Below are 25,966 nucleotides of genomic sequence, written 5' to 3' on the forward strand. Positions count from 1 at the left end.
GCATATCGGAGGACACGCTGTACACATGCTCTGCTGACTATTGACCAACATATCAAAAGAAAAATCGCCAAAGCATCTGCAGAGAAAATCAAAGCATCAAGAAAGTAAAATTGGGGGTTATCAAATTTCAGCAAATCCAGCTTAATCTGCATTAATCCTACCCTAATTTTTGGGAAACCCTAGGTTTTTTGGCGCATAGGATGAAAAATCTGTTCTATGTAATGTTTCAACCTATGAGCCACCAAATGAGTGGGCCAAGTTGGTATCAAGTGGTGGTGATGATAAATGTGGTGCCAAGAGCAAAAGTGTGTTGTCATATGTATGTCAAATGTATGTGTGTTTGTGTGCTTGTTCAATTGCTTTTTTAAAGTCCAAGTCTTGCGTTGTGTTCTATTTAGTTGTGTGTTGTTTGCTGTTGTGAGTCTATGACTTGATCTTGACTGTACTCTACCCTTGAGATCCCATGACTGGCATGAGAAACTAGAGCCCTGAGCCTAGATTTATCCTTGACACAGTACGAGGTAATCCCTTGAGGGGAGATTGTTGGGAATCAAGGTCTTGCTTGTGTGTGTACCCACTCATATAAGTGTGGTAGTATGTTTTTGTGTAAGGCTATTAAGCCTGGTTGTGTGTGTGAAAGGCTATTAATCTTGAATATGTGTGTGCATGTGTAAACATCCTCTAGCAAGGGAGTAAACACCCACTTATGTGTTTGTGTGTGTGAACCACCTCTTAGAGGGGTATAAATAATATCTAGATATTTGTGTGTGATGTGACATAAGCAATGCTATCGAGAGGACAACCTTTGTACTTATAAAAGGTACATGTACTTCATTGAAAATTAATCAAGCAACTATCACATCATTCTTGAGTTGTGTACTTTTTGTTTTGGGACTAGATCTCACATTTTAGCTCTTGTTACTTTCTTTGATTTTTATTTTTAGTAGCTATGAAGGCTCATAGATGACAGCCATGCCTATGGTGTTGGAGCATAGTGATAGAGAGAGAAAGAGAGAGAAAGAAAGTTGTATTAACATCTACAAAAGGCCAAAATTACCTATGAGAAAAAAAGGTTACATCATGTCCATGAAATACATCATCATGGGTAGCTGCTCTTCTTTTATTTTGACATCAAAGCTGGAAGAGCAGTGGGGGGCAGGGTCTAGCAGCGGGAGGTCGAGCAAGTGTGCAGCCCTGTTCTTGATTGCGATCAAGGATTATTACATATCTTTTTCTTCTCCTTTGTATGAAGCTTGTCCTCAGAAGCAACCGTGACCTCTTTTTCTACTCGTGGCTTTACAAGTTCTTGGTTGCATGATCCCCATTGGTTTATTATGGGTGCTAGGAAAGATGGTTGAGACATTCGTTGAGTTTGGAAAAGGCTGCTAGAGCAGTTGGCTTTACTTTAGTTTGAAGACGATAGGCCCAACAGAAATAGATAAGGGAAGGTGATAAGCATAGAAGGCAGGCTCAACAGAAATAGATATCAGAAGGTGACAAGCATAGAAGGGATGCTAGTTTCAAAGACTATGATTGGGTCTTCTTGAAGATCCACAAGCAACAGTTTAGTGATTCTTTTGCCAAGCTGGCACAGAAGGATACGGCCCTTTCAAGATCACCCAGAAGTTTAGTGATGTGACTTTTTCACTATTATGGAGCATGTCCGATCCACCCTGGTTTCCCTGTGAGCAACATTGTGGACTATCATGGCCTGGATTTTGTGTCCAACTATTACAATAATGTATGAAGATCCACAAGCAACAGTTTTATGAATTTTTTACCTAGCTGGCACAGAAAAACAGGGACCTTTCAAGATCACTCAAAAGTTGTGATGTGAATTTTTCACTATCAGAAGGTGACAAGCATAGAAGGGATGCTAGTTTCAAAGACTGTGACTGGTTCCTCTTGAAGATCCGCTAGCAACAGTTTAGTGAATTTTTTGCCAAGCTGGCACAGAAGAATAGGACCTTTCAAGATCACCCAAAAGTTTAGTGATGTGACTTTTTCACTTTTATGGAGCATGTTGGATCTACCCAGGTTTCTCTGTGAGCAACTTTGTGGACTGTCAAGGCCTGGATTTGGTGTGCAAATGCACTCTTAAGATAAGGACTACATAAATTTATATCTAGTTGTCTTTAATTACATTGGTAACAACACACTAAAGTCAGACCTGGTTGATTGTGGAAGTCTTCATGACATGTTGGTTCCCTAACAGGTCCTTTTGCATTAGTTCAAGTGTAAGACGGGAATCTGGAAGAAGAGCTGCAAGTCAACCACACGTATTGGTGTTAGTAGGGTCAAGCATATGGCCAGCGTGAAGGTGGGAAACCTCTGCCATGGCTTGGCTGCCAAATGTGAGCAAACAGGGCAGTGAGGCATGGGTTTACGCATGCCAAGGTCCATGGGCAGTAGGGTCAAGCATATCGCCAGTGTGAAGGTGGAACCTCTGCCATGGCTTGGCTGCCAAATGTGAGCAAACACTGCAGTGAGGCATGGGTTTACACGTGCCACAACGTCCATGGGCAGTAGGTGACCAGTTGTGGACGAGACAGGTGTGCTGGCTAGCCAAGTATGCAGATATTCTTCCCAAGATTCATGTTCTAGCCAAGTTTTTTTGGCTCATCTAAACAGTATTAATGCAACCTTGGTTCTCACTATGGTATGGTATTATCATAACTTGAAATGGATCTCACTCCAGTGATGCTATTTTGATAATTGAAGCTACTTGCTGCAGGGTTTATTGAGAACTCGGTATAGCTTACCACAGCTGGAAAACCCTTGGTTTGTTTTTGGGGTCTCCTACTCAGGAGCGTTAAGTGCATGGTTTTAACTGAAATTTCCTCACCTATCGCATGGTATTATCATAACTTGAAATGGATCTCACTCCAGTGATGCTATTTTGATAATTGAAGCTACTTGCTGCAGGGTTTATCGAGAACTCGGTATAGCTTACCACAGCTGGAAAACCCTTGGTTTGTTTTTGGGGTCTCCTACTCAGGAGCGTTAAGTGCATGGTTTCAACTGAAATTTCCTCACCTATCGCATGGTAGTCTTGCAAGCTCAGGCGTTGTGGAAGCAATTTTCAATTTTACGGCCTTCGATGAACAGGTTTCTTTCTAGCCAAGCCTTGACATTCTCTACTGTTAGCTGTTTATCTTGAACTTGATATTTTCCTTTGGATCTGCCTGCTTGTTGTAATGGAGAAGGACGTATGGATGTGCCCTCTTGTGCATAAAGATGCGATAGAGACATTTGTTAATCTTTGTACAGTGGCATATATGACTCATGAAGGCTATGGATGCAGTGGTGATGAGTGGAGAATTTCCATCATGACCCAACCCCAAATCAATTTTCAAGGTCTTGTGGTTCCTAAGCTGAGGATTTCCCCTTGACAATTTATGGTGGTCTTACAACCATAAGAACAAACCAAGCTTTTTAAAGATGCCTTTCTCCCAATAAATCCTTTTGACTCACCTTAATTGGCCACCACAAGGTTTTGCTAGTGTAGAGATTTGGATGTGGCTTGTCGGGTTCATATCTACATGTAGCTATACCATAGTCACAAGGAAACTCTGTTTCGGGGCCTATTGGATCGGAAACTCCGTTTCCAATGTCACCCGTTTCTTGTTTCCTTTGTGCCGTTTCTTGATGAAACTCTTAAGGTTGCATACAAATATAACTATGTTGTTTCCAAGAAGCCGTTTCTTATCCGTTTCCATTTCCAAGATTAAGTTGTTTCCGTTTCTGATAGCCTTGTCGTTCTTGTTCCGTTTCCCGTTTCATGTGACTATGAGCTATACAGGGCAGCCAAAGAACTATAATGCTGCATTCTTTCCCTTATGTGTGTCCTTTTGGCACTTGTTCATGATCTTTTATATGCCAGGTTTCAAAATCTGCAGGTCCAGCTTGCAGTAAAGCATTGCAAGAAGTCACGGCACTTGTGGAGAAAGGCTTATCCAAAAATGCCACAGCCATGAAGTCCTTGTTTGATGCAGAACAGGTTTGTAATCTGGAAAAATCTACCTTTGCCCTGTATACTTGGGATTTTACCATTGATATCTTAATACATTTGGGCTCTTACTTAAAACTCATACGTGCTTCTCTTTTGCTGTTTGCTAGCTTACAATTGATGGAGACTTCATGTACCTTCTCGCAGATGCTGCAGCCATAGCGGTGACTTTCTAGTTCCCTTTTGTGATACAGTGCATATCCTGAGAGTGATTGATATTGACCCATAAGAAACATCCTTTTGCTTAAGTCTAGTAAATGAATCCTGCTTTGTTTTGGTCCCTTGTGATGGCAGTTTCAGTATGGGAATCCGGACCTGTTATGTGGACCCCTAGCTGCAGGAAGCTTGCCTGGTCAAGACTTGCTGGTAAGAGGTTTGAATTGCACAATTGCAGTTTAGATCAAACGGTTTTGTGGTAAGTGAAAGGTTTTTCCAAGAGTTTTGACATGCAAAACTGTGAGAGACGTTCCTTAGATCTATGAAAACCAGGATCTCTAGAGCCCCTTCACCTGTAAGTCCAAACCTAAATGAATCTCTGGCCCTGTGGTAGCGCCCTCTCAGGGCTTTGATTTGTTTGTGTAGAAGATGATATCCTGACCAGTGAATGAAGGTCTCTGCAAAGCCTCCGTAAGAAGAGGGTTTTTACAAGGAAAGGTGATGGGATAACACGTTGAGCACCAAGTGCTCAACGTGTTAGCACCAAGTGCTAAGGATGCTCCAATGCCTTAACCGCAAGAAGAGGGATTTTTTGAGGATGACTTTTACTGACTACTCTTGAGTGCAGATAGCAGGAAGCAGGGCGGGTGCTAAATGAAAAACAGCCACCCACTCCATCATTGACTTTGCTACTTGGCCCTGACTTATCGAGGCATCATGGCTGAAGAGGATTCTGGAAGATATGGGAGTGGTGCAAAACCAGTCTATAAGTTGTAATCCGTTAACTAGATGATTTTTTCATAATTCTAGCCGGTAATAAGTGAGTGGTTTGGATAAGATTATCGCGAGTTGGAGCTCCCCCAATTGCACGCCTACCTTCCGCTCCTTCGCCCCCCCGCCTCTGACTGTACCGTGCTTCTCCCTTCTTCCTCACCATCGCCATTACCAACCCCTCCTTTGCTTCTCGCTGTCACCTCTCTCTGTGCGCATCCCCCCGCCTTTCTCCTTCTATGCGCGTATCCCTGCCTTCACCCCCCGCCTCCTCCCTCCTTTGCTTCCTCCCATCTCCTTCGCACTACCATCCACCCCTTCTAGCTGCTCCGAGCGCATCCCGCTACCTCCTTCCCCTACCGCCTTCTCCTCATCGAGCCGCTCCAGTTTCGCCGCCACACCCCCCTGGAACAACAAGCTGCCAACGCCTCTCCTCGCCCCTTTTCCGGTCGCCTCTCCCACTCCTCACTCGTAGGCTTTTGCTCTCGGGTTGTTATTCATCAGCAAGAGTAGGTGCTTCTGGTCTTCACCTTCGAGGACTCCTCCATGGCAGTCGCTCCGTCATCCCCGGCCAAGGCCGCCGTCCCTCCTTGAGCTACCGACGGAGTGTTGTACCTAAACCAACAAGGAAAAGAGACGGTGATGCTCTTACCTGTGTACTGCTTCCTTCCTTGCTTGTTCTTCCCACTTGCCATAACTCTAGTACTCCAAAGTGGCTGTCACACAGCCCGTCATCCACTGGCGGCATATTGATCTTACCAACCATGCCAGTGACATAAGTGCAGAAGCCATCACCCAGGTGGGTCATCAATGTTCGTCGTAGCACTAGTTGAGCTCGATATCTCAACAGTATGCCTGATGCTTAAGAGCAGTGTGTGTCTGCTCTTGCAAATCAATCCAACATGACTTTTGCATCAATTGTCTCTTCTTTGATTCTTGAAGAAACTAGAATAAAAGCCAAGAAGTCTTTCAAGGAACCTACTTCACAGATTCTAGGTGAAATAGCTCTCATTATGGATGAAAAGAAGAAGAATACGTTTTCCCTGGACTTGCTACTATTGCAAGAAAAAGGGACATGAAGCGAGGTTCTGTTACAAGAAGAAGTGAGACAAGGAGAAGAAGAAGACTGAAGACAAAGAGATTGGGAGCAGCCATCATGAGGCCAATGTGGTCACTGATTCACTTTTTTAAGCATTGTGCTAATTATGTTTAGGAGTCTGTGTGACACTCTTTGTAACCTGCTTGGCTACATGCAACTATTTGGCCCTCCTAGCTCTATTTCTCATGATGAAACCCATGCCGAGACACAAGACATGTGGAAGAAGACAAGGGGATAGGGTCCATAAGGTTTGATTAAGAAAAAGCACCAATTTTGGTCAAAAAGCAAGAAAAAGCAAAAAGTCAAACTAGGTTGACTGCGAGCCAGGTGCACCATTGAAAAGAGGAGACTGAGCCAGGCCAAAAGGCTAAAGACCGCTTTTTCAAAAAGCAGCTCTAGGGTCAAAAAGCAAGGCCCTGAAGCTAGAAAAGCAAAACAAGAACCTTTGACTAAAGTTGAGTAATATTTTACTACTAAAAAGATCAAAAGCAAAGTGAAAGGGAAAAGCAAAGCAAAAGCATCACTTTCTGGCAAAAAGCAAGGCTTCGCCAAGTATAAAAGAAGCATGAGCCTCCCTTGAGCATCAAGTTGAAGAAGAATCTCTTCATTGTGTTGCCATCTTCGTTGAAGCGTGGAGATCATCTTCTCCATCATCTACTTGGTCATGAACCAAATCATGGAATTTTTCATTACTGCCCGTTGATTTAGAGTGCCTCCATCGACTGCTGTGCCATGTCATCACTTGTCCTTCCGACTCAATGGATGCGTACAGCCGTACAAAACTGCACGGACATGTATGGAACTATATGTACACGTGTAGAGCTGTACGGACTGAAAATTTCAGAAACCCTAAAAATTTTAAAAACCCTAAAATTGCTCCAAAAACCCTAAAAATTGCTTTTTGGAGGTTTTTATCGCCTGAAAGCCATTAAAAAATGTTTTATATGAGTTTTCTTGTGAGAAAGAGCTTTTCCATGGTGTTCTTCATCGACAAGGCTGTAGTAGTTGTGGAGATTACTCATGGGATGAGCGAGATTCTTGGACTTGGATTTGAACTTGGACTTGGACTTGGACTTGGATCTAGACTTGGATTTGGATCTGCACTTGGACTTGGACCCAGACTTGGACTTGGACTTGGACTTGGACTTGGATTGGAACTAGAACTTGGACTTGGGAGCAGAATTTGGAATTTGAATTTGGACTTGGAACGTGGACTTGAACTTAGACTTGGATACGAACTTGGACTAGATATGAACCTGGACTTGGATTTGGATTCATTGGATTTGGTACTAGCCCGGTGAGAGATACTTGTGGGTCATCCTCGTGTGCTCGGCATCAGAGATCTCGTGCCTAAACATCGACATCGACTTGGATATCCTACATCGGCATATCTGTTTGTTTTGTATTCATTGATTGTATTGATCTTGGCAAGCGAGCCCGTGGATTGTTCCTGAATAAATTTTTGAAAGGGAGTGAGGCTCGTTCCCCGGTCAGTGTGGTGTATTGTGCAAGATCCATATTCCCTTCTCTCTCTATATCTTTATCTCTTGGAAACGTGGTTGAGCACACCCCGCTGGGCTTACAGTGGTATCAGAGCAAGATTTCTCTCGAAGAAACTTTCTTGGGGTAACAGAGCCATGTGAAGAGCAGAGCGAGACCAAGGACCTAATGAAGGAAACAACTATGAGGCCGATACAAAACTTCTAGATGGGAACCAAGGCCGTCCATCTATTTCTCACGAGACCGCGGCCATGACATTGGCAGAGCACCAAGATTTTCAGCAATTTAGACAGTTTCTCGAAGATGAAGAATTCGTAGCTTGGAGAGCTGAGAAGGAATAGGACCAAAGAAAGGCTAGAATGTATGAAGATTGTTTTGCAGATACTCTTCCAAGAGAGCTACCTCCAAAGAGACTGGAAGAGCATCATATTGACATCATGCCACAGAGTTCATCAAGTGGTTTGCAATGGATGCTCGACCATTGGAAAAGAAAGCTGTGGGATCTTTGTGGATCAAAGTTGAAACAAAACTCTTTTAAGGACTGAGACTCTATGCTAGCAAAGGACCGGTGTTGGTTATTCTAGACCTTTTTGTGGTTGAACATGGAGTACCTTTGGCCACATACACTCAAAGAAGAGGAATCGCCTTGGGAGCAAGAAAGCAGATGAGCTCGTCTTTGTTAATGCAAACTTGCGTTTGCTAACAAAGATGAAGCATGAGTACACACATGATAAATGCATTGGCTTTCATATGTTGGAGGTAGACACGGGCTCCATCATTGGTGATGTAGTTGAGGAGGCAAAGGGTGATGGTTAAACACATGAAGATGGCATGGAAGAAGCTCCACCAGAGGAGGAGCATGATGATGATCTTGAGGAGGATGAGGCTATTTCTATAGCATACAAAAGTCTCGAGGAGTCAGGACTCAGGACTTTAGAGTCTAGAGTCTAGACTCTAGAGAGTAGCTTCCTTTTGGCATTTGATTTTACACTTTTTTGTAATGACTTGGTCTTGAGGCTTGATTCATTGATGATTGAGTGATGGATTTAGCTTATTTTGTAATCATAGTTTTTTTCATACTCGTATGGAAAATATTCCATACCTCCATACCCGTATGGGTATGGTCACGTATGGAAAAATTTTTCATACTTGAGTCAAAAAAGAAAATCTTTTGTATCTTTTCTAGACATAGAGTCAATGTGTGGAAGTCATGACGGATGAAACAAGGTCAATTTGTGAAAACCATGATAGACCATCTATCATGGCTTTCACATATTTTAAGTCTCTCATGGTTCACTTCTTTGAAAATGGCATGTCTATCCTTTAATTTAAGAATCAAGTATGAAATCCCACGTATGGAACTCCTCCAAGGTTTAAACCATATTTATTTCATAGTTCCAGACCCATCACGCACAATGCTAACAATGGTGGGCAGATAGCCTTGATTTTGATACTTTGTCCAAAAGGTTGGACAAATAAAATTAGTAATCAATACATTTTCAAGACTCCAGTCAGGGGTGGCGATTGGCTCTACAGCTCACGGTCATCTTTTCTAAGGCAGATCACTGCTTCCCCCGCCCCCTCTCCCGGCCCCCCCGTCCTCTCGTCTAGTGAGGTCCCTTCTTTGGGCCTGGGAGTGCATGAGAAGTTTTCTAGTTCATATACCTCCTTGGTCAGTTGAGGAGGCTTACAGACAACCCATTTTGTGGAATGATTTGATCATGGTAGATCTCTTAGCGTTGCCACACATATCCATTGGGCTGCTTGGGAGATGTTTTTTCCTTCTGTCCTAGAGTGCAAGAGGTTTAAGATCCTCACGGAGGATTAGAGGGTTGGCCTTACTCAGCACTTGAGGGGAGCTAGTCGGAGGATTATGCAAATTGATGTAGCCATACCCAACCATTGGGTTATAGGGGCTTTTCTGGATGGATCTCCTCACTTGTGGTTTGGGGTTTTTTTAGGGACCGGGGTTCCTCTGCAGATTATGGGTCTCCTCTCGCTAGGGAAGGGTGAGGTACCATTTTTCTTTTCTGTTCACGATGGGTGGCAGTTGGAGAAATGTGTGGTGTAGGATATAGTTGAGGGCTCGGTGGTTCGGCCCGTGAGAGTTGTTAGAGTAGGGAAGCACTTTTATATCGACCACCCATGTGCCCCCCCCCCTTCCCGAGATGATCACTGATTCTTCTTGCCTTTGGCTGTTTGGTGGATGCCTTACCAGACATTTGCCTTGGGATCCCCGTGAGTGGGAATGGATGGATGCCACCAATCCGATGAAAAGTTTGCCTTTCTATAGCTACACTGTGAGGAATGCGAGGCAGTTTGTCTTGGGATAGATTCAGAGAGTCCCTACCCTTAGACCTCATTGGGAGTCCTATGGTATTACCTGTGACATTCAAAGGAGTTTGTGGGGGAGGCTGTGGCACTCTTACAAGAGGAAGGCACAAATCTCCTCATTCTTTTGGATTTAACTACATGGTGGATTGGCCACCAACCAGTGGAGATCGGTTGTTGGTGTTAGTCCAACTTGCCCGAGATGTGCAAGAGCTTCAGAGATAGTTTATCACTGCCTATGAGAATGCAGGGAAGCATAGAGGATTTGGACCATGATAGCACACCTATTTGGCACGATTAGTAAGGATGCCCATATATCTTTTGGTGCTATCATTTGGTTGACTCAATCGGGCCCCAGCGTAGGTATGAGGGGGACGACAGGAGTCATGTCATTTTGATCAGGCAAGGAGGTGCTCGGCGAGGCTGCCTTCAGGATTTGCCAAATTCAGGATACGCCCCGCCAGCACAGAGATTAGACAATACATGGGAGATTATTGCTAGTATTACAGCCTAGCACATCTGGAAGGCTAGATGCATTGAGGCCATAGAGGGCACTATTGTCTTGGACACACAGTGCCTCTGCAGGATTTGGAGTGATATTATCCATACCCTTATGGCAACCTACGCTAGAATCCAGGGATCTTCGAGGTCTACAGAGAGAGAGCGCAACCAGTTTATGAGAGAGTGGGATCATGGTCTATTCTTCATTTCCACTCATATGGGACCTTGTTGGCAACACAAGACACCCGATTGGTTGAGATCTCCACCTAGTTTTGTCACGTCATCAGGTGTACAACTGACATGACATCATCAAGCATTTAGCAGATAGCATTCACTATCATCAAGTATTAATCCATTTATCCAGGCATTAATCACAGCATAAGCATGTGTATGGGGCTTATACAGCACCAACAGCAGCACAAAGCATATATTAGCATTTAGGGCATTTATTGCAGGTCGTGAATATGTACAGCCGACAGCATTTAATAGCATTTATTGCAGGTCGTGAAGGTACAAAAGGCAGCCAACTGCAGTAAAGGTACTAGACCAGCAGTAGCTCAACATATAAATAGAGGCGCATCAAAGATCTTCTCAGCGTTTTCCTTCCCAGGAGACAAGGGGATAGAGTTCAGCAGTCAGCATCACAAGCAGCAGTAGCACATTCAGCATCTAGTACTCAGCTTTCAGCATATAGTCAACATTCAAGTCATCTCGTGCCTCCTTCATAGAGGAAAGCCGGCATCCAAGGGTGGACCTCAGCATTGGAGAAAGGATCAGCCATCATCGTCATCATTCAATATATCTCTCTCTCCCAAGAAGGATATTCATTGTAACCATTCATTTAATAGAGCTGCATTGCATTGACCAGTTTGTCTATCTCTTAAGTGTTATTAAGTGAAGTTTAATTAAGCGTAAGGTTGTGTTTTACTACGATCAATCCCCCACATGTCACATTGGTATCAGAGCGTTACAGGGTAACCAACCTTAGTTCATGTTCATTCCATCAGTCATTCAGTGAGTTAGCATGTTAGTCACTTCCGCTCAGTTAAATCCAATTCTGAAGATCTTGTAGGCCTTTCTTAGGGTTTTCCCCTTAGGCATGCATCAATAACCCATCCATCTGCATTCTTGCATACCATATAGGGTTGCACATGGCTTGCATCAGCATAGTAGTCATCCTAGTAGTCAGTCTAGCATCTTGCATCCGCAAGGCATACAGGTTTTACCCATGAGTTTTCTGGGAAAGAATGGCATCCATCATCAATGGAGTAATTGGAGTTCTGGGCTCAACTGACAACAGGGGCTTATCTTCCACACAAGAAGGCAGAAGGTTGCTCCAATATCGCCTCAGGAGGTTCAGAGGTTCAGGAATGACGGAGGTGGTGTGTGAAAGGATTCCACAGACAGGTGAGTAGTGACTCATGTTTTCCGAGCAGATCTATCAGCATTTGCCATGTAGTTCCTACAGTAGACAAGTCTTTGGCTCAAAGGATTCAACTCCTATAGTCGACCTTAGTGCTTGCAGAAGAAGAAGTGGGGTAGTGGTTTCAGTGGAGGCGGATCAGCAAAGGAGTCGAAAGGTTGCCAAGTGTACCACCCAGCAATAGTTTAGTAGAGGGGAATGCCACGGTGCACACCCATCAGGTGTACAAGTGACATGGCATCATCAAGCATTTAGCAGATAGCATTCAGTATCATCAAGTATTAATCCAAGCCTTAATCCATTTATCCAGGCATTAATCACAGCATAAGCATGTGTTTGGGGCTTATACAACACCAACAACAGCACAAAGCATGTATTAGCATTTAGGGCATTTATTGCAGGTCATGAATATCAACAGCCGACAGCATTTAATAACATTTATTGCAGGGTAAAGGTACCTGACCAGCAGCAGCTCACCATATAAATAGAGGCGCATCATTTCAGCATTAGATATCTGGAGCTTCTCAGCGCTTTCCTTCCTAGGAGACAAGGGGATACAGCTCAGCAGTCTAGCATCAAAAGCAGTAGTAGCACATTCAGCATCTAGCACTCAGCCTTCAACATATAGTCAGCATTCAAGTCATCTCCTACCTCCTTCATAGAGGAAAGCCGGCATCCAAGGGTGGACCTCAGCATTGGGGAAAGGATCAGCCATCATCATCATCATTCAGTATATCTCTCTCTCCCGAGAAGGATATTCATTGTACCCGTTCATTTAATATAGCTGCATTGCATTGCATTGATCACTTTGTCTATCTCTTAAGTGGTATTAAAGTGAAGTTTAGCTATGCCTAAGGTTCGTGTTTCACTACGATCAATCCCAGCATGTCCCAAGTTTGGTTTGAAATCTCCCTTTTGTATATTTTTTCATACTTAATAGAAGTTTCTTCTCTGAAAAAAAATAAATAAAATTCTCCCTATATTAAGCAAGAAAAAGCAAAATCTGGAGTGACCTTTTTGAGTTGTTGCATTATGCCAAAGAAACGAAGGAAGCAATTCAAATTGTTTTGGTTGCGTATAGGTTTTTTGTGCTTCTTTACGAAACGGATTTTTTCTTTGTTTGTTTACATGAACAAATGAAGTTGATTGAAACTGTGTAGTTTTTGACAGTTGATCCCCCTCTCCCCCTTTGCCAGGGCATCTCTAGCCTGGCCCTGAAATAGTGTAACAATACTTACGGAACCACCTGGGTGCTGTGTTTCAAACTTGCTTCGCTTGTTTAAAAGGTTCTCAACAACTTTCCTTTTCTCTTTCTTTTTTTGTAGGAGGTGTATTCCGAATATGTGAAAGGATATTACTTGGGAGCTTTTGGTGCATCCATAGATACATATGATCAAGAGCATTTAAAGGAGACAAAGGCTGGAGTTGGGAGTGGTATGATCGTATATTCAATTAGTGTAAATCATGGGTTCCTATAAATCTTTGTTCAAGTAGCCGAAAACGTCTTGCTGTTTTTGAACCTTAATGTATAGGGGATCGCCAGTGGTGGTATCAAGTGTGTACTGAACTTGCATACTTCCAAGTGGCTCCGAAAAACAACAGCATTCGGTCCCACCTTGTAAATACAAAGTAAGTACAATTCTTGTCGTCAATCTTCCTCATGGAGTCTTCTATTCTTAGTCATGTGAAACTATACCATCCTTCTGTGGCATGTCTTCTAAAACTATTATTATTTTACCGTTTCTGCATAGAAATAATGGATAATATGAAAAGATAAGGGTATTTGGTTTTTTATCCAGGTTTCCCATTGTAGCAATGCACATCTACTTCTAGTTTCTGAATGTCGTAGGCATTTTTTCTTGCTTTTCTTTTAACTGCAAACTTTGGCTTGAAGAGGGAACTATTAACTTACATGCTGTAGTTGTACTGAAATCATCTTCTTTTTGGCTAAAAACCCATGTATATCGTTGTGAATGATATGGTATGGAGAATGTGGCTCTTGTTTGGCTAGATATTGAGACTATGGGGTTCTCTGGTGAGGAATAAATAGCGTTAGCTATATATGCATCTATCAAGAGTTGCCTATGTACGCGTATTCAAATAAACTGTACATATTCGTCCCTCCACACTGGCGAGATCAGACTCTCTAAGTGTAATCTATATACCATAGCCATGCCACCTGATCTTCCTAATTTCCCTTGTAATGAGTTTCTTCCCTATATATGTATCCTTGTACCTCTTGTAACCAGTTTCTTCTTTATATGTGTATTCTTGTATATCTCTTCCGGGAGTGTGCAGATGAGGGTGTGCCATTACAATTCGTGCTATGGAAAATGTCTCTTTGGTCTCATGAGCCATACATGTGGGTTTTTTTTTTCTTGAAAAGAAACTTCTATTAGGTATGAAAAAATATTATATGTAACCAGCTCATCATAGCTCCCATCTCCAAGAAGTGTCTACCATATGGTGTTGCATTCCCCATATCTTGGTTGGCCCTCTAGAGGCCCATCTCAGCCAAGTCAATTTCTGATAACATAATGGCATCTCCCTGGAAGTCATATGTCTGCACTTCTTTTGTCCGTGCATTAAAGTCTCCTAATAGGAGGACCTCTCCTTGTGCTGGGAGAACTCTGCAATGTCTGCAAATAATGGTGCATATGGAGTCTCCCCTTTCTCTGTCAACCTGCATGCATATTCTGATTTCTTTGGTGGGAAGTAGCATACTGAAATATGCATCACTCTCATGCCAGGTGTGGCTAATCGCATCCACATAAAGCGAGCCTCCTCATCGTGTCTAACCATTGTGAGCATGCCTCTCAAATGAGGGTGAAACAAGCATGCTAGTCCTCCCGAGCCACGCACCCCCCCCCCCCCCCCGGTGGTGCGTGTTTGTCCTCTGAAAGCTGACTCCCATGTGTACCCCTCCACTTTGGGTAGCCCTCTCGTAGGGCTTTGATGCGTTTCTGTGTAGAAGATAATATTCGTATCGGTGTAAGTCTCTGTGAAGCCATCGTCCTGGGTACAAAATAGTAATATAGAAAGATAACAAAAATCTAGAACTATAAAATCTGATCTAGGTACATGAGCAGAGAGCTCTCATATCACCCTAATACATCCCTCATGGGCCGCTGTGACATGGTGCTCAAGGTGGTAAAACTGGCTTGGCGGGTTGTCCTGCGATGATGGGAGATAATGGCCCGGATCCTCCTGTGGTGGCGTGGCCGTGGGTGAGGGCCATGGGGTCTGGGGCATCGAGCTCTGCATAACTCAGTGGCTCTGTCGAGTGTCACACCTCTCGGTCGAGATCCTGCACTAGTCTATGGTCCGAGTATGATGGGTGGATTGGCCCTCGGAGTGCTAGTATGGAAGAAGTCGGTGAGAGCGATCTGGATCTCACTAAGGGCTCCGTGTGTCTACGGAGCTCTAGAAGAAAAAGTCTCAGACATCTTTGATCCGGGAAGTCCATGATCCTAGAAAGTGGTCGGAACCCAGCTCGGAAAAGGCAGTTCAACCTCCCCCGAATCTCATAGTATACAGGGCATCGACATATGTAATGATCCTTTGTCTTGGGCTCTGTGTGATAGAGCTGGCATATCCTGTCCTCTGGTGCGGCCGCCCTGGGCCCATATCTGGTAGTCTCCACTCTCAGCTGGTGGGACGAGGTGCGGATCTGGCCGATCACACACACTCCAAAAGATAGGTGTGTGTCCATGTAGCGTGGGCGGATGATGAAACCATCCTCTGTCAGGCATAGGAGGTGATCTTTGTAGAAGGCCATCTTCGTCCCCAGTGGACGACTAGGTGAACTCCATGTCCTCTGAGTATCCAGCCTGATAATGTCCTTCCTGTGATAACCCTGTTCGGCTGTGAGCGGATGACGGGGCCTCTATGCTGTACTGGAACGGGGGGGAGTGCCTCCATCTGCATTCTGTGCATGCCAAACAACCAAGTGCCTACCTGTGCATACTAGCACTCTGTATCTCCCTCAAGTGTCAGTTGTCTCGATGACTCCAGGGCTAGCCAGAGGTATCTATCTAGTGGAATCTCCCATAGCCTATGCCAGCATGTCACTGTCTGGAATAGAGCCTCTGTCACTATCGGTGCAGCCCCCATCTCTGCCCGCACAATCTGATGTGGCAATTATGGCTTACTCCTAATCATGTGTGAGATCATCTCCACTAGGGGCCTCTACATTGGCTTCCACCCATCATATACCTCCTCTGTGTTTGTCTCGGCCGGCTCTCTCCTCTGTCTCCTCGTGTGGTATAAGCTAGGACCCCACATGGGGGCGCCATACAGTAGTGCAGGTGTAACTAGAGTATCAAATAGCCAAAGCTTTGTCCTCGGCTCCTAAAACTATATGTGTGAGCATTGCCTCTCGAGTGAGCGAAGGGCTGCATATCCCCTCATCAATCTAGCTTCGGCCGCCTTCCGCATCGAGAACTGAGGTCCACCAAAAGTGATCCCAAGGTATACATATGAGGTAACATACTCCACAGGCTGTCCACTGTATGTAAACTGTACTGCAAATCTACTTATCCACTGTGAGGTGTTAAAGATAATGACCTTGGTCTTTCCAAGGTTCACAGTGAGGTCCCGGTCCTCGCAAAAGGCCCGTTATGCATCTAAATGCCTCTGCAGACCCTCTGGTGAATCATAAATAAGAACAATATCATCTACATACAAGAGGATCGGTATCAAGGCTCCTGCTAAATGTGCTCTTGGTCCTCCCTGTCTGTCTATGTAATCCAAGATCTTGTCAATGTATAGACCAAATAGAGTAGGAGACAATGGGCACGGCCTTGCTTCACCCCGATACTACTGTGTATGATCTCTGAGTCACCTCCTCGAGCCCATACTCTTCCTGTTGACTGACTCATAGAGTGTAATGATCCCCCAAAGCATCTTTGCTGGCACTCCCATATCCTGTAGTTTGCTCATCAGTTTGGCCCGTGGGACGGTATCCAAAGCTTTGCGGAAATCCACAAAGTAGTAGCATATCCAATGCCCGTGAGCTCTCCGCTCCTCAGAGATCCCCCGTAGTGTAAAGATATGATTTAGTGTGGAGTGCCCTCTCCTGAAGAAAGTTGTATTAATGTCTTCAAAAGGTCAAAATGACCTATGAGACCAAAAGGTTACATCATATCCATGAGGTACATCATCTTGGGTACAAAATAATAAAGAAAGATAACAAAAATCTAGAACTATAAAATCTGATCTAGGTACATGAGTAGAGAGCTCTCATATCACCCTAATACATCCCTCATGGGCCGTTGTGACATGAGAGCGATAGAGAGAGTTGTATTAACGTCTTCAAAAGGCGAAAATGACCTATGAGACCAAAAGGTTACATCATATCCATGAGGTACATCATCCTGGGTACAAAATAGTAATAAAGAAAGATAACAAATATCTAGAACTTTAAAATTTGATCCAGGTACATGAGCAGAGAGCTCTCATATCACCCTAATACATCCCTCATGGGCCATTGTGACATGGTGCTCAAGGTTGTAAAACTGAGCTGGCGCGAGGTCCTGCGATGATGGGAGATAATGGCCCGGATCCTCCTATGGTGGCGTGGCCATGGGCGAGGGCCATGGGGTCTGGGGCGTCGAGCTCTGCATAACTCAACGGCTCTGTCGAGTGTCACACTTCTCGGCCGAGCTCCTACACTAGCCTGTGGTCTGGGTATGATGGGTGGATCGGCCCTCAGAGTGCTGGTATGGATAAAGTTGGTGAGAGCTCTCTGTGCTGGTCCTCGAGCAAGTACAGCTAATCTGGACCTCAGTAAGGACTCCCTGTGTCTACGCAGCTCTAGAAGCAAAAGGCCCAGGCATCTCTGATGCGGGAAGTCCATGATCCTGGAAAGTGGTCCGAACCCAGCTCGGAAGAGGCAGTGGAACCTCCCCCGAATCTCATAGTATACAGGGCATCCGCATATGTAATGGTCCCCTGTCTCGGGCTTTGTGTGACAGAGCTTGCATATCCTGTCCTTTGGTGCGGCCACCCTAGGCCCATATCTAGCAGTCTCCACTCTCACCTGGTGGGACGAGGTGCGGATCTGGCTGATCGCACATCTCACCCCAAAGGAAAGGTGTATGTCCATGTAGCGTGGACGGATGATGAACCCATCCTCTTTCAGGCATAAGAGGTGATCTCTGTAGAAGGCCATCTTCGTCCCTAGTGGACGACTAGGTGAACTCCATGTCCTTTGAGTATCCAATCTGACAATGCCCTTCCTGATAACCCTTTTCTGCTCTGTGCGGCTAAGAGCAAATGACGGGGCTTCTATGCTGTACTGGAACCGGCCTATGAGACCAATGGGAGAGAGAGATATTAAGTGTCTACTAAAGACCCAATGGGCCTATGAGACCAAGGTGATACAATAATGTCCATGGCATATCTCATCATGGAATGGAAAATAAAACAGAAAGAAAACATAAACATAGCTATCTCACTGGGGTGATACAAAACTGTCCGAATCCCTCTCGGAAGAGGCAGTGGAATCCCTATGTATCTTGTAGTAAGCTGGTTAACTGAGCATATAATGAGCCTGATCCTCTAGTGCTCTTGTGATGCATACTGTGCATGTCCTCTCCTCATGTGGGATATCCTTAGCTCTGCCAGTCGGTACTCTGAGGCGGTGGGAGGATACCCTGAGGTGGCCAATCGTGATACGCATGGCATGTGACGTGTGTATCTGTATGTATCCCGGGATCTCAAAGAATCCATCCTCGGAGAGTCTCAAGAAGTAATCTCTGTAGAACTCACACTTCTTATCAATCTCTGACAGAGACACCCATGTGTGGTGTATGTGTAGCTCGAGTAGATCCAACTGGATAATTCGGTTGATCTCCTGACGTGAGAGATCAAGGTATGGGGAATTCAAGCTATACTGAAACGGGGGGAGACGGTCCATCTGTATGCCATGTGCATGAAACCACTCGACTACCTCAGAGTACCATGCATGTGTCGGTAATGGTGGTGGCTGTATCGCTGAGGAGGAGGGCAGTCCAGCTCGTCTTAATTGCTCCTTCTCCCTCTCACCGTGTAATTGCATAGAGGACTTTCGTGGGAGACGATCTCTGTCAAGTGTGTATACATGCTGAATATAAGTGACAGTTTGAAAAAGGGCATCTGTAACTAGTGGGGCCACCCCAAACTCTACATGTAGAATGTCATGTGGTACAGATGGCTTTCTCCTGATCATGCATGACATCTTCACCTGTAGCCTCTCTATGCTCCTCCGGTGATCCTTCCCTAGGCTTGGCCCCCAAAGGGCTGCACCATAGTCACTGCTCGTACTAGAGTATCAAAGAGCCAGCACTGCGGGTTTCTTGGAAATGTGCTGGGAAACACTGTCTCACCAAACGGGCTAGGGAGGCGTGCCCTCTCGCAAGTCCTTCAGTGGCATCTCTGGTCATGCAAAACAACGGGCCTGTAAAAGTGGCTCCTAGATACACATACTTCTGCACAATCTCCACTGGGGCATCTTTGTATATGAAAGAAAATCGTGAGGCGACTGCATAAGATGTGTTGAAGACCATAACCTTGGTTTTGCGACTGCATAAGATGTGTTGAAGACCATAACCTTGGTTTTCCCCAAATTGACCGTAAGGTCTCTCTCCCTGCAAAATCTGTCCAATGCATTTAAGTGTTTCTGTAGACCCTCGGCTGAATCTGAGATCAAGACAATGTCATCAGCATATAGCAATATGGGAACTACTGTCTGAGCCAATGATGATCCTCTACCTCCGAAACTATCCACAAATACTGCGATCTCATCAATGTATAGGCCAAAGAGTGTAGGTGAGAGTGGGCAGCCCTGCTTAACCCCATATATCTCTTGATGTCCCATCTGGTGCACGTACTTGGCCGAGTACTGCCTCATATAGTGAAATCACACCCCACATCATCTCATGTGAGAACTGGAGCTCCTGCAAGCATCGTATTAGTTGAGATCGAGGGACGGAGTCAAAGGCTTTGCAGAAATCCACAAAGCGACAACACATCCATTTTCACATCCACATTCATACATCCACATCCACATTCCATATCTACATCTATACATCCACATCCATATATCCACATTCACATTCGCATCCATACATTTATATCCACATTCCACATTCATACATCCATATCCACATTCCACATTCATACATCCACATCCACATCCACATTCATACATCCATTTTCACATCCCGATTCATACATCCACATCCACATACATACTTCCATACATCCACATCTACATCCATACATCCATTTTCACATCCACATTCATACATCCATTTTCACATCCTCATTCATACATCCACATCCACATACATACATCCATACATCCACATCCATACATCCACATCTACGTCCATACATCCATTTTCACATCCACATTCATACATCCACAGCCACATACATACATCCGCATCCGCATCTACATCCATACATCCACATCCACATCCACATTCACATCCATACATCCATATCCACATTCCACATCTACATCCATACATCCATATCCATTTACATCTATCTGATTCCTATCACATCTTATCACATCTATTTATAGAATGTAGGAGAATTTTAATTTTTTGATATAAAGATTCTTTACGCATCTAATTTGGCATAAAGACAACTTTAGTAGGAATAACACTTTTATAAAAATCTTTTTATGCATCTATTTAGGCCTAAGTTCAATTTTAAGAAAATAACATCTTCGAATTAAAAATAAAGCTTTTATGCATTTTACTATGCATAAATTCTATTTTAATGAGAATAACACTTTCAAAATAAAAAAAAATCTTTTATGTATTTTACTATGCATAAATTTTATTTTAATGAGTAACACTTTCAAAATAAAAATAAATCTTTTATGCATCTAACTATGCATAAATTTAATTTCAATGAAAATAATACTTTCGAAATAAAAATAAATCTTTTATGCATCTTTCTATGCATAAAATCAATATTGATAAGAATAACTCTTTTGAATTAAAAATAAAATTCTTTATGCATCTTTCTATGCATAAAATCAAAATTGATAAAAATAACTTTTGAATTAAAAATAAAATTCTTTATGCATTATTCTATGCATAAAATCAAATTAATAAGAATAACTCTTTTGGAATAAAAATAAAATTCTTTATGTATCTATTTATGCATAAAATCAAAATTGATGAAAATAACTCTTTTGAAATAAAAATAAAGTTCTTTATGCATCTATTTATGCATAAAATCAAAATTGATGAAAATAACTCTTTTGAATTAAAAATAAATTTTTTTATGCATCTATTTATGCATAAAATCAAAATTGATGAAAATAACTCTTTCGAATTAAAAATAAAATCAAAATTGATGAGAATAACACTTTTGGATTAAAATAAATTCTTTATGCATCATGAGAATAACACTTTTGGATTAAAATAAATTCTTTATGCATCTTTCCATGCATAAATCCAATTTAGTAGGAATTACACTTTTGGAATAAAAGAATTTCTCTTATGTATCTAATTTATGCATAAAAATCACACTTTTAATATGAGAAAAATATCTTTTGTGCATATAAACCATTTATGATAAAAATCACTCTTTTAATATAAAAGAATTTTTTTTATGTATCTATTTATGCACATAAATCATTTATGATGAAAATCACACTTTTAATATAAAAAAATATCTTTTATGCAGATGTTTATGCATATAAATCATTTATGATGAAAATCACTCTTTTAATATAAAAGAATTTATTTTATGCATCTATTTATGCATATAAATCATTTATGATGAAAAGTGGAAGATTAGTAAGGGCTCACTGGTTGTTGCGAGAGGCTCTAAGGTGGACACTCTTTACTTCATGCATGCAGGTGTTTGTCACCATGCTAATGTAAATGCAACCGAGCTGCCGGAAATTTCTATGTGGCATAGCCGGTTGGGACACATGAGTGTCAAAGGAATGGAGCAATTGTCTCGTTTTGGTTACTTGCCTTCTCTAAAGTTTTCAAGTTTTCAGTTTTGTGAGCATTGTATATATGGCAGGCAACTTCAATGCCCCCACAAGAAAGCTCTTGGACAGAAAGATGCTCAGTTAGAGCTTGTGCATACAGATGTATGTGAGATGTCTCAGCTTTCTTTGGGAGGGGCAAAATATTTTGTCTTTTATTGATGATGCCACACACAAGGTGTGGGTTTATCCTCTTCGTTTGAAGAGTGATACATTCTCAGTGTTTGAGAAGTTTGTTGCTCTTGTTGAGAATCAAACTGGCAAAACACTGAAGGCTTTGCGTTCCGACAATGGTGGAGAGTATATGTCCAAATAGTTTCAGGACTTTTGTGATGCTAAAGACATCAAGAGGGAGCTCTCTACTCCTTATGATCCTCCACAAAACGGGACAACAGAGAGGATGAACAGGACCATTCAGGAGAAGGTCCGTTCTATGTTGTCACATGCTGCGTTACCTCATGGTTTTTGGGCTGAAGCTGTTATGACAGCCGTTCATCTTATAAACAGGTCACCTAACACGAGGCTTGGTGGAAAAGTGCCAGAGGAAGTATGGACAGGGAAGCCTCCGTCCTACAGGCACTTGAGAGTGTTTGGTTGCGTTGCGTACGTGCACATACGCAGAGAAACGCGCATCAAACTTGATCCTAAGTCTCACAAATGCATATTCCTAGGATATGGTGACAGAGGTGAAATGGGGTATAGACTTTGGGATCCAGTGAATAGAAAGATTATACGCAGCAATGATGTCATTTTTGATGAAACATGCATGTATAAGGAGCCTGCAAGGCAACAGGAGCCTGGCAGAGTCATCTTTGATGATGATGGACATCATGGACAACAACCAAGGGCTGTAAATCAGCCATTACAGCATCAAAACCAGCCCTTAAATGGTGCTGAAGATGGTCCAAACTGACAGCCAGAGATGGCAGAAGATATCCCTATGGATATGCCACAGTTAGAGATGATACCGGGCATGATATTTCAGCCTTATGGCATGGAACAGGAGCCACCAATGGGTGATATGCAGGCTGGACAGCAACCTGCAAATGATGGTCATTGGGTACGGAGGTCCACAAGACCCTCTAGAGCCCCTGACAGGTTTGTTCCAGGGGTTGACTACTTAATGCTCACTGACTGTGGGGAGCCCTCATGTTATAAGGAGGCTTTACAGAGGGCAGACAAGGCTCTTTGTGAGCGTGCCATGAAGTCAGAGATGGATTCTCTGCACAAAAATGGAACATGGAAGTTGGTGCATTTGCCTACAGGCAAGAAAGTTTTGCCATGCAAGTGGGGTTACAAGCTCAAAGTTGCACCTGATGCAAAGCCAAGATACAAAGCCAGGTTAGTGGCTAAGGGCTTCAAGCAGGAATATGGTGTGGACTTTGATGAGATCTTCTCTCCAGTGGTCAAAATGACCACACTTAGAGCTGTATTAGCTTTGGTTGCTCATGATGATCTGGACTTGATTCAGATGGATGTGAAGACTGCTTTTCTTCACGGTGATCTCCATGAGGAGATATATATGCAACAGCCAGAGGGTTATGTAATGAATGGAAAGAGGAAGCTTGTATGCAAGCTGAAAAAGAGTCTTTATGGGCTCAAACAGGCACCAAGGGAATGGTATCATAAATTTGATACATTCATGAAATCCCAAGATTTCAGGAGAAGTGACATAGATCACTGCTTATACACCAAGAAAGCTTTGGATGGCAGTCTATTGATCCTCATCTTGTATGTTGATGATATGTTGATTGCCGGGAAATCTTGTAAAGAGATGGATGCCTTGAAAAAGAGGCTGCATCAAACCTTTGATATGAAGGATTTGGGTGATGCAAATCACATTTTGGGTATGCGAATACTTCGGGACAGAAATCAGCATGTGTTGTATTTGTCTCAGAAGGAATACATTGGCAAAGTTTTGCAGAGGTTCAATATGGATGGGGGGAAGAAGACTAGTACTCCTTTGCCTCCATATGTGAAACTCAGTGCTATGGACAGCCCACAGTCGGATAAAGACAGGGCTGATATGGCCAAGATTCCGTATGCTTCAGCTTGTGGCAGTCTCATGTATGCCATGGTTGCTACTAGGCCGGACATTGCATTTGCAGTGGGAGTGGTTAGTAGATACATGGCCAACCCTGGCAAGAAGCATTGGGAAGCAGTGAAAGGTGTCATGAGATACCTGAAGGGCACACAGGATATGTGCATTTGCTTTGGCAAACAGGATGCATTAGTGCATGGTTACACGGATTCGGATTATGCCGGTCATCCAGATAACCGGAAGTCTACTACCGGTTATGTGTTTACATTCATAGGAGGTGCTGTATCATGGATATCCAGGATGCAAAAGTGCACAGCCTTATCTACTACAGAGGCCGAGTATATTGCAGCCACAGAGGCTTGCAAGGAGGCATTATGGCTATCTCGGTTAGTGGTTGATTTGGGTTATACAGGGGATATTCCATTGTTGCATTGTGACAGTCAGAGTGCCATCCAGTTGGCAAAGAACCCTGTCTTTCATGCAAAGACGAAGCATGTGGATGTGAAGTATCACTTCATCAGAGAGGTGATAGAGAACAAGCAAATTCAGCTTGTTAAGATTCATACGGATGACAACCCGGCTGATCTGTTGACAAAGAGTTTGCCTCCGGAGCGGTTTGCTCATTGCAGACACTTGATGGGCATTGGATGAGGCCAGTTTCAGCCTTGATATGGCCTTGTATATTATCATGTACATGCTGATTTTTCTTTTCCTTCATTTAAGGGCACTTTGCCTTTAAGTGGGAGGTTGTTGGGGTAAAGGCATTATGCCCACCCTTGTAGTGTGTACAAGCCCATAAGTTATAGTACATAGTACACTTAGTACTTTTAATTTACTAAGTGCACTATGTGTACTAGTGCAAAATATACATATGTGATAGGGGAGTCACACACTCATTCCGATGAGTTGACTTATTCCCACAACTCTCTCTCTCTCCTTCTTCTCTCTTTGTGTTTGTCTCTCACATGAAACCCTAATTCTTTCATTTACCTTTTTGATTTGGTTTGATCCAAGAAAGAGGAGAGATAAAAATATCACATTATTTTGTAGTTTAAAACTCATTTAAGCATGTGAAGTAGGCGTCCTTTTGAAGGGACTCCCCTTCCTTACACGTGTCAAAATGGAATCATTATACCCAAAATATCTCATTTTTTTAGTAATCCTCATAGTTTTTTACTAATAAACCTTGTACATAGTCAACTCTTTATCTTATGTGAGCATTTACTTATTTGGGGAGATGTTTCTTATTTCTTCCATTTTTCTCCTCCTCACATTTGGATGAATCTTATTGGTCCATAGGAACCTTAATTTAAAATTTCGAAAAAATCTTGACCCTCAGGATAAGGCCTCTTGAACAAATTATACTTGATTTCTAATGCACCTTCTGAAAATCTTTTTGAACTTCTATTTCGGGAGAACTTATTTTAATAAGAAGAGATATTTTTCCATTCAAAAATATTTGAAAACTGAATTACCACTCTCTAGAAGATTTTTTCTCTCTAGGTCAAAACTGGTAGAAACAAGATCTTTTATATTTCTGAAGAGGGATTTGACTACAGGGGAAGATACTGGACATCCTGAGAGGCTGGGGAGGAATCTTACATTCTATCCCACTTAAAAAACGCGAGATGTCCTCATCTCGTAGGTGGAGTATGATCTCTTTCATCTTCTTCTTCTTCTTCAATCACTTCCAACGTTACTGCCTTGGAAGTGAACGGCCGATTTGGGAACAACTCTCTTTGACTTCCTCTATTCTGAGGTGGAGGTCTTGCATTACCTTGGATTGAAACTGCAGGTTGGATAGAGGGTCTACTTCTGGAATTTCTCTGATTTTGGCAGATAGAACCCTGATTACTCTGGACGGAAGGGGCTGGAGTCTGGAATCTTGATCCTTGATTTTCCTGCCCTGAAAACCTTGATCCAAAAGGAGTTGGGCAATCCATGCTGCGATGTCCAAACCCTTGACAGTTATAGCATTTCACTCTCTTGTTCAAGGATGGAACTTCTGAAGTTGAAATCCAGGGGATTGAGTTTCGGAAAATGGACATTTCTTCCATTCTGGAACTTCCCATATCTTGGGTTTGATCCTGATATCTCTTAGGCGGAGGAAGGTTGGAATCGCCTTCTGGGAA

At 43.0% G+C, this 25,966-nt stretch overlaps 1 protein-coding gene across 1 annotated transcript in view; it reads left to right on the plus strand.

The window, feature by feature from the left end:
- LOC147626119 (putative serine protease EDA2) overlaps window positions 1-25,966 on the plus strand; it is a 186,370-nt gene that overhangs the window by 35,159 nt on the left and 125,245 nt on the right. Inside the window, exons 4-9 of the mRNA XM_086817696.1 lie at window positions 2,926-3,108; window positions 3,884-4,000; window positions 4,120-4,173; window positions 4,304-4,375; window positions 13,116-13,224; window positions 13,323-13,419. Of these exons, the coding sequence (XP_086673822.1) occupies window positions 2,926-3,108; window positions 3,884-4,000; window positions 4,120-4,173; window positions 4,304-4,375; window positions 13,116-13,224; window positions 13,323-13,419 (632 nt within the window). The remainder of the gene's footprint in view (window positions 1-2,925; window positions 3,109-3,883; window positions 4,001-4,119; window positions 4,174-4,303; window positions 4,376-13,115; window positions 13,225-13,322; window positions 13,420-25,966) is intronic.

This window comes from Cibotium barometz, chromosome 23 (genome assembly GCF_041138505.1).
Source record: "Cibotium barometz isolate CiBa-2024 chromosome 23, ASM4113850v1, whole genome shotgun sequence".
Lineage (NCBI taxonomy): Eukaryota > Viridiplantae > Streptophyta > Polypodiopsida > Cyatheales > Cibotiaceae > Cibotium > Cibotium barometz.